At 35.4% G+C, this 10296-nt stretch overlaps 1 protein-coding gene across 1 annotated transcript; it reads right to left on the bottom strand.

Moving 5' to 3' along the window:
• Positions 1-906: 906 nt before the first annotated feature.
• On the bottom strand, positions 907-6954 carry LOC107823521 (tubby-like F-box protein 8). Its single transcript, XM_016650178.2, has 6 exons — positions 6647-6954; positions 6197-6240; positions 4961-5429; positions 4677-4764; positions 4119-4251; positions 907-1862 (listed from the first exon to the last, which is right to left on the bottom strand). Exons 3-6 carry the CDS (start codon positions 5306-5308, stop codon positions 1148-1150), a joined length of 1284 nt encoding a protein of 427 aa, XP_016505664.1. The 5' UTR covers positions 5309-5429; positions 6197-6240; positions 6647-6954; the 3' UTR covers positions 907-1147.
• Positions 6955-10296: the final 3342 nt, after the last annotated feature.

Raw genomic sequence — 10296 nt, 5'->3', positions numbered from 1 at the left:
TCAAAGTAGTTGATGAAAGATCAGTTTGCTACGGAAGACTCAGATATCCGTTTGAATAATTTATGTTAAATCATAAATGAATTCAAATTCAGTTATGTCAAATGAAAATTAAATTTTTAAAACTTGCACAGTAGCTCTTGAACTGTTTCCACCTCACGAGTCACGGGTGGTAACGGAGATTCTATTGGGGTCGTTTGGGATTAGGAAAAATGATCTCAGCATAACATAAAATAATAAATGTTTGAAAAGAGGAATTAGAAAAACTAATCCACACAAATAACTAATACAACGTTTGGTTAGTCGTATAACACAAGATAGATCCGCTTAACCAGTGAAAAATTTGACAAAATTAAATAACGCGTACATTAAGTTATGCAAAATTCTAAGCATTAATAAGATGCAGAATACATGTATTAGCAATATAAAGATGAAAATATTTAAAGATAAAGAATATCCTTAAAATAAGTAATTCCTGCATAGTAATATTTAATGTAAACGTAACATCGTTAATACTATTACTCAGAGGCGTATCTAAGTCTTGGGATACATCTCCTTCTCTCCCTAAATCATGTGTAATAAACGAACGAGTAAAATTGACGGTTCAAATTTTACTTCGGACGGTTTTGTTTTCAACACAAAGTATAGATATACATGAAAATCACTAAAAAAATTAAAAAGAATATGATTTTGAACCTATAATTTCAAAGTGTAATAGGTGTACGGTGAGAGACTAAAGTTAAACACGTAAAATGTAAAACTCTAGATCCACCTCTTCACAATAGTGCACCCATCCTCTCACAATAGTGCACTCATCCTCTTGAAATTCTGAATCTGCTATTACTACCTACACACCCCCCCCCCCCCACTCCAATTATAATCCATATACATAACTAGTATGAACATGAATTAATGCAGTGATGGTCATGCCATGGCATACAGAGTCTTTAAATGGCAAGAATAATACGATTTGTTATACAAAGCTGGCACCCTTCCCACAGGAACAGAACCATGAATATCATCAGGTTTTACAACATGACGAAATTTAGGGACAAACTTCATTTCTAATGGTGAAAAGAAGTGGAATAAATCCAGAATAGAAGCATTACAGTTAATAATTTCTAGCACCCTAATGTAATAATGGTTTGCCCTATTCACAAGCCAATTTTGTGTCAAAGCTGCTCAAGCAGATAGCAAAAGCCTGAAATGCAGAGAGGGGATACCGGTAGTCCATGGTAAACATATCTTTGCCTACTTTCCCGAATTGCAAGATGATTTTGTCATGATCTGATTGGCTTGTCGGCTGAGAGGTTGTCGGTCCACCAGCTGGCTGTTGAGTTGCAGCAATCAACTGAAAATTCTTGACAGATGCAACTGTCACCCGCCCTCGAAAATTTAGGCACCAGCACTGCAGTTGTTCATGCCATCGTGGCGCCTTGTTCTTTAGGACCAGTGGTTTCCCCTTGCCATCATCTTCTTCATTAGTTGATCCTCCAGCAATGTCAGAAAATCGCGAGCTACTGAACTCGGTGGAATGATCAAGTGACTTTGAGAAAGAAATACTGCGAAATGAATCCTCGAGGGGCCTTGAGAGAAGCTCTGGCTGGCCAGGCACAGAGCCACCAGCATCAAGTGCTGAGGCGGGAATTGAGTGCATGACACAGTGCATTCTACGTGGACCCCGTGTTCCAAGCACATTCAGCTCGTATGTGATCTGGGATATGATATAGCTTCCGGTTGGCACTTTAGGAGAGACTTTCTTGGAGTTGAATCTACGGCTTGTACGCCCTGGAGCGGGGACATGTGCACAGGTGTAAGGAGGCTGTGTGTCGTATATAATGAATTTTGTACCTAGAAAATTTGATCTGCGATAGACAGTGATATTTTATCATCAGTAGCATGTCACTTTTTCACATAATGAAAGGAAACTAGACAACTTCATTAAAAGATGAATATCAATTTCTCGAGTATATATATGTAATTATAAACATAAGCACAATGAAGCTGCATTATGAATTGCGCTAGATCCATCCTTTAGACTAGTTAAGCAAAGAGAGATATGTTATCAATCAATGGCAGAAGGATACACAAGTACAACAACAATAACAACAATCACCCAGTAAAATCCCACAAAGTGGGGTCTGGGGAGGGTAGTATGTACGCAGACCTTACCCCTACCCCGAAGGAGTAGAGACGCTGTTTCCGGAAGACCCTCGGCTCAAGATAATAAGAAAAACAAAAAGGAGAGAATATTAGTTTCACCACAGAGATCATTGGAAAAATAGGAACATAAAATGCAGAAGGAAAAAATGCAAAACAAAAATGATGGCTAGTAAATAGGTCCTGCACCGAAAAGAGAAAATAGTAAGACACGACAATGCTCCTAGCTATTTCAGACAAAAATACTACCAGACTAGGCTCACAACAGTACAAGATAACGCAAGACTCAACTACCTCCTAGCCTACAACCGTAATACTCGACCTCCACAACTTCCTATCAAGTGTCATGTCCTCGAAAATCTGAAGCCTCGCCATATCTTGCCTAATCACTTCTCCCCAATACTTCTTAGGCCGTCATCTACCTCTTCTCGTGCCCTCCACAACCAGTCGCTCACACCTCCTTACTGGAGCATCTGGGCTTCTCCTCTGTACATGTCCGAACCATCTGAGCCTCGCTTCCCGCATCTTGTCATCAATGGGAGCCACGTTAACCTTCTCCCGAATATCATCATTTCTAATCTTGTCCATCCTAGTGTGCCCGCACATCCTCCTTAACATCCTCATTTTTACTACTTTTATCTTTTGGATATGTGAGTTCTTAACAGGCCAACACTCAACCCCATTCATCATGGCCAGTCTAACCACCGCTTTATAGAACTTACCTTTTGAGTATCGTTGGCACTCTCTTGTCACACAAAACTCCGGATGCTAACCTCCACTTCATCCATCCTACCCCAATACGGTGTGCGACATCCCCATCGATCTCCCCTCCCCCGTGGATAACCGACCCAAGGTACTTGAAGCTGCCTCTACTTGAGAAAACCTGTGATTCAAGCCTCACATCCGGGCCCACTTCCCCCTGCTCAATGCTGAACTTACACTCCACGTATTCTGTCTTCGTTATGCTCAGCTTGAAACCTTTAGACTTAAGAGTCTGTCTCCAAACTTTTAGTCTCTCGTTAACACCGGCTCGTGACTCATCAATCAGAACTATGTCATCGACAAATAGCATGCACCATGGCACCTCCCCTTGAATATGGTTTGTTTATGCATCCATCACCAGGGCGAATAAGAACGGACTGAGCGCAGAGCCTTGGTGTAACCCCATTTCAACCGGAAAATGCTCAGAGTCGCCTCCTACTGTCCTAACCCGAGTCTTAGCCCCATCATACATGTCCCTAATCGCCATAATATAGGGAACCGACATACCTTTTGTCAGCGAACTTCTCTAGAAGGATACACAAGTACTCTCGGCAATATCAACAAGCCAGTATATATCAAATGTACTAAATTTTAAGTAACTCATCCATTCTAGACATCCTCAAGAAGCTCCTTGGTGCCTTATTTCTTTATGTTCCTCGCTGCTCTCTCTTCTTTTCCACTTTTCTTTTTCACTTGTCTTTTACCCAAAGGTACTTTAACAATAAGTACATTTCTGCCTTGTAAACATAAGCATCAAAGTCATTCTCAAAAATAAAAATATCACTTTTTCCTAGTAATGAGTTGGTGGGGAAGTCCCTGAATTGGGTTTTGATAGCCTAGACAATATAATGGGATGATGCCACAGAACTTCAGTTCAGCTTTCATCTACGACAACTATTGTTGACTCGAACTTTTATTTTCCTGATGAATCTATCCATGCATGATAGACTATTTCTACTAATTTTTCATTGAAAACCATAGTTAATAACTGACTAGTCTCAAGTTTCCGGGATTGCTTATGCCTTAGTACTGATATTAGGTAACAAGGGAGAAACCATCTCTGCGGAATGGGAAGGGGAAAGGAATATATCAAACGCATGCTATTCTTCATTAAATTCAGTTTCCCTGAAACGTCTCAGAAATACCAGGTGAAGAAAAGAAAGATATTGGAAAACAAAATGAATAGCCTCCATATTTACCTTAGTTTTCCAATATATGTATTGCTTGATCTAGAGATGTTTTCTGCATCCATTGAGATAACATACTCCGTGCAAGTTGTCCGTCTGGTTCTTTTTGCAGAGAGAAGGAACTTCCCATTTTCAACTAACAATGCTACAAAGAAAGTTGAATTACCCATTAACCTCTGAACAATTGTTATTCGCACATAAATTATGAAGGCAGCGAAGCAAGAGTAACTAACGCATCTCAACCAAACATGTCTAGACAAAAATTACAACTGGAAATATAAGTATCAATGATATCATTAACTCAATTTGCATACAGAAAAGACTTGATAACAGCTTTTCGCCTTTGAGTTTGAGGGGAAGGGGAAGGGGAGAGGAACGGAACGGTGGTTTTATATGACAGGAGATTGGAAAGACAGCAAAGATAATGTTCACCTAAGGTTCTGAATTTTGCAAGTACCTTCTGTGACTCAGATGCAAGGATAATATCAACGAATTTTCTCAAAGAAAAAGATGAGGAATAGATGCAAAAATCATCTAAGCATCAAGCAAATATCAGCCAACAATACTTACCAGGACTAAGACACAAGAAAAGATGGTAAGTCAAATTAGATTTATCCCGCTTGATGAAGCATTGAATAGTTCCATCACGAGGCCCAGGCTGAAAAGAGAAAGTAAAAGGACCCGTCAATTCTACTCCAAAAGATGAGTCAATAGACTTAATTCTCTAGTACGTTAGTTCCATTACAACTATCTAATTCTATAACAGTTAATAGAAGGGTTGCACCCACAGACCACACAGCAACCACAAAGGCATATTTCTGTACTCAAAATATTCCTCTAAGTTAAAGAAGTACCTGCTTTAGGGAAACAGGAAAAGTTAGCTTTCCACAAAATTCAGGATTTCTAACAATGTCCTTGCACATACTCCGCCATGACCTACAAACTGCAGCACATGCTACGACATGCTTACGACCAGGCCATGTGCTTTCACTCTCCTCTAACCTTCTAATTACATCAAAAAGTAACTCCGGAGGAAGATTGGCCCAACAACTGTCCTGGATAACAGGAGGCTGGTCGCTCAAGTCATAAAACGAACCATGTGATTTATCCCTGTGATGACCAGACAGCCTTAAATCAAAGCTTCGCCTTGATAAGCTACCAATGCTATCTCTCACATCCCGCACTATACTGCGGAATGACATCTGAACTCAAAACTGCTAGGTCGAAGTCCAAACACCACAAATAAATGTTACCGGCCTATCTACTCTTTCTTATCAGGTAAGCTTTTCCCAGTAATCTAAAGAGCTTCACAAATTGATACAGCTGCAAAAGAACGAAAAAACAAATTGTGTTTCAGTAACAGGAATAACTTTCTGAAGAAAAGTGAAGAGAAAAAAGCAAGAAAGGCATTTAAAGAAAAAGGTAAGAAAAGGAAAAAGAAAAAAAGAAAATAAAAGAGTATAAAGAGACATCTTCACATGAGCGCCTAGGTAAAGTAAATCACATGACTTTTATCAAATACAACTTCTTTAGAATCTTAAGGCGATGCCTCATGCCAGTTGTCCTAGCTTAGTTGCGAGACAACAAGTATGAAAAATAATGTCTTTCAAATGTCATCAATCTTTCAGTAAATCCATCATTTAATAGCGAAGAAAGCTACTCAAGATAAACTCGCTACTGTTAACACTGGAAAATCGGTACCAAGCAGTTCAAAACTAGACTCCAGTTCAAGAAAGGAAAGTTTAACTCGTTGGACAATCACTCAATGTCTACATTTAAGTTAGAAGGTTATCAGATTTGTTTCTGCTGAGAATCTCATATTGTTCCTCAAGCTTTATACTAAACATAATGTAAATTACATAAGCAGCTTACAAACAACCAAAACCTATATAAATTGAGCATAGTTTTTCAAGTACCATTTTCATTCTTCACCTACTTATGACCAAAAAGATTAGGGCTTTTCCGGTATATTTCTCTAAGTACAAACCATAGATACTTCACTCTCATCAAAACCTACAACTTAAACGACAAATACAGGTTGATACCAATCTATCAAGCCACGTATAGGAAGAATACAGATGGTGACAAACCTGCAAAGTACTGGAGGATAATCAAAGCTCCATAACTTCCAATCCTGCAAAACCAACACAAGAAAAAAAAAGTTTTCTGTAAAATGAAAATTGAAGCTCCAAATTCCCAAAAGACACAAACGTTGTACCAGTTAGTATCAATGAAATCAAAGAAGAAACCATCCCTCTCCACCCAATTGAAGAAAAAGAAAAAACAGAAAGAAAGAATAAGACTTCAATCTGCAGATGATAAGCATAAAAGACAAGATTTTTACCAAAGGGGTAACTTTTCCTCAAATTTAGCAAAAAAAGTAATAGCCCAAAAACTAGAGAACTCAAGAATATTTCCACATTTTGAGAACAGTACCATACATAGGACATAAATCAACAGATAAAAAAGGAAACAAACATACAGACACCAAACAACATAAGATCTGAAGATGAACAAACAAAAAGATCAGAGATCTGTACCTTAAAAATAAGAAGAACAACAACAAAAATATAGCATCAAAAGTCAGCACGGACCCAAGAATTTTTCAGGAAAAGTGGGTCAGAGCGAAGAAACATTTTTAGATATAACAGCTTCTCTATATTTACTGCAAGTCTGTTTCTTTTGTCACTGCGGACTCAAAACCCAACATTAAATCTAGTTAAACAAACCAGAAAAAGAGAGAGAAACTGATGAAGAAGAAGAGGTAAGAGAAGAAAAGGAAAACAGGGAAAAATAAAACAAAAAAGGGAAGTGCATACTTTATTATATTAGCACTAAGGAGTAGAACTGTTTAATGGGGTCACACACTAATACTATATTGGCCACTACGGGAGCAGTATCCAACAGTTCTCTACGAAGCTACCACCATATGAGACAATGGGAACATGGATTTTTTTTTAAAACTTTTTCTTTCGATAATTTTCAATTAATTTGCACGCATTTTAATTATTTTATGGAATATTTGTTATTTTTCTGCGTTGCAGTTCCATATAATTCTGTCCTGCCCTTTTAACCGGACGACGAAGAAAAATATTTTATTATAACTCTTTGAAAGCTCTCTGTAATTTTTTATTTTATCCACACATAAAATAAGTTATCAATATCCCTATTTATAATTATTTATAATAGTATGAAACATATTTCAACTAGAACCAGGAAAGTCTATTCCTATATTTATTCTAACTGCAAATCATATTTAGACATGAATTATGAATCAAATCCTAAATAATTAAGGTTTCGTACTACAACTTTGAATTAATTTTCCAACGGATTATTTTTTACTAAATCCTTTAGTAAAAGAACCCAAGTTTAAATTTTAGGGGGGGGGGGCTTTTCTTTTACAACGGTTTATTAATTCATTTTCATTTAAGCAACATATGTTTTTGTGAACAAGCATACACGTTTTTTATCCTTTTGTAAGAAGTTATTTGTTTTACCTGAGCATATAGTTTATTGGAAATAGTATTTCTATCTTTATAATGTAAGGGTAAAAATGCTTACATAATATGTTTTCCAACCTCTACTTGTAAGATTATGCTGAATTTGTTGTTATTGTTTCGTAGAAGTTGTTTAATTTTTCTTTTGGATATAGTTTAAATGTTTTCTTTTTATACTAGTGTAATTTCCAAATTTGTCACCAAATCCTTTATTACCATTCCATTTATAGTAGCATGGATAAATTTACTGACGCGTTATTCATGCTATATTTTGACACCAGCCCCTGCTAGGAGAGTCCGGAACCAAAATGTTATTTTTTTGGACTCAAACTACACAAATAGGTAGTAAAAAAAATGACCTTTTTAATATAGCGCCATAATACCTGGCGCTATATACTAACAGTAACGGAACCGTTAAGGTATAGCGCCAGGTATTGTGGCGCTATACTGTAAAAGCTGACATGGCCAGGTATAGCGTCACAATACCTGGCGCTATATATACAACATTAATGTATAGCATCAGGTATAGTGGCGTCATACATAGATATTTTATACCCCTCCATCTTCTTCTCCAATTCATTCATCCACCATTATTTTAAATCTCTTCCCCTCTTCTTGGTCCCCCACCGATTCTGCCCGTTTCTTTAAAAAAAAAAATTTGGGTCCCCCTGACACATAAAACTCAAAGAAAAAGGGTCCCACATTCGAGTAGAGTTTTGTGTTATTGTTGATTCACAATTACTCAGTCAAAATTTCAATCTTTTTGCTTTACCAAAATTCTAAATCGAGGTATTTCGATTTATTTTAAGTTGAAACATTTATAATAATGTATATTATTTGATTTGTATGTGTTCTATTTCGGTTTGTGCCTTTTTTTCGAAACTAGCATGTTAAATTTATCCGAATTTAATATTAGTGTTTTCTAAAAAAATATAAATTAGTAAAATAAATTTGTCTGTTAATATCCTGATTTATATATATGTTTTTTCATTCCGTTTTGTATTTTATTTGCAATTAAATTTATTTGTTGTTTATGCTTAGTTTAGATTATTTTTAGCGTAGTAAAATCTAGACCTTTTTAGCGTAGTAAAATCTAGACCTTTTTAGCGTAGTAAAACGTAGACCCTTATAGCGTAGTAAAATTTAGAGGTTTGTAGCGTAGTAATGTGCAGTATTTTAGCTTAGAATTCCTTTTGTTTAAGTATCTTATACTTGTAGTTGAAAATGCAAACTTTATACAATTAAGTTAATAATTGTATCAACACACATAATTAGTAATTTGTATAATTAAGTTATTAAAAAATATGAATTTAAATTATAATAAAAACACATTATTTTGTACAAATTATATATATATATATATATATATATATATATATATATATATATATATATATATAATTTGTACAAGTAAGTTATTAAAAAATATGAATTTAAATTATAATAAAAATACATTATATATATATATATATATATATATATATATATATATATATATATATATATATATATATATAATTTGTACAATTAAGTTATTATAAAATATGAATTTAAATTATAATAAAAACACATAATTATATATATATATATATATATATATATATAATTTGTACAATTAAGTTATTATAAAATATGAATTTAAATTATAATAAAAACACATAATTATATATATATATAATTTGTACAATTAAGTTATTAAAAAATAATAATTTAAATTATAATAAAAACACATAATATATATATATATATATATATATATATATATATAATTTGTACAATTAAGTTATTAAAAAATATGAGTTTAAATTATAATAAAAACACATTATTATATATATATATATATATATATATATATATATATAATTTGTACAATTAAGTTATTATAAAATATGAATTTAAATTATAATAAAAATACATAATTATTAATGATAGTTTGGTGTCACTGGTCCTCAAAATATCGAGCCCTGAACCCATATATATATAATTTGTACAATTAAGTTATTAAAAAATATGAATTTAAATTATAATAAAAACACATAATTATTAATGATAGTTTAATGATAGTTTACAGTTGACGACATGGACGCGACTATACATCCCGGCCCCCGGACGTTGGATCTATTAGCCCTACAGCCCCAGCATAGATCCGAGTATATATGGGACGGACAGTTGCTTACGCAGACTTTCCAGGCTAGGAGAGTGGATCTATTGTGGGAGTTTTTGAGTCTTCCCCGCGTTCTATACCCCTGCGTGGTCCATTACTTGGAGGAGATGGGATTTTATAGGATTATTAGGATTGCTCGGATACGGCTCGACTATGCTTTGATCACGGCCTTGATTGAGCGGTGGCGACCAGAGACGCACATTTTCCATTTGCCCATCGGCGAGGCCACCATCACACTCCAAGACGCTGAGATTTTATATGGCATGTCCGCTGATGGCTTGCCAGTTTTACTGCCTGCGACCATGAGATATTATTCGCGGCAAGCATATTGGGATATGCTCCACATGCTCACGGGTTTCATGCCGGAGGACGAGGCGGTAGCGTCTGGGTCCAGTCGTATATAGTTGGTCCCCATTAGAGACCACTTCGTGCAGATCCACCATACTATCACCGATGAGTCTGTGGAGGTGGATGTACAGCGATATACAAGGTTGTTGTTGCTCCTTCTATTTGGGGGGGTCTTGTTCCC

This window comes from Nicotiana tabacum, chromosome 7, assembly GCF_000715075.1.
Source record: "Nicotiana tabacum cultivar K326 chromosome 7, ASM71507v2, whole genome shotgun sequence".
Lineage (NCBI taxonomy): Eukaryota > Viridiplantae > Streptophyta > Magnoliopsida > Solanales > Solanaceae > Nicotiana > Nicotiana tabacum.
This window is presented reverse-complemented; position numbering and strand designations above follow the sequence as displayed.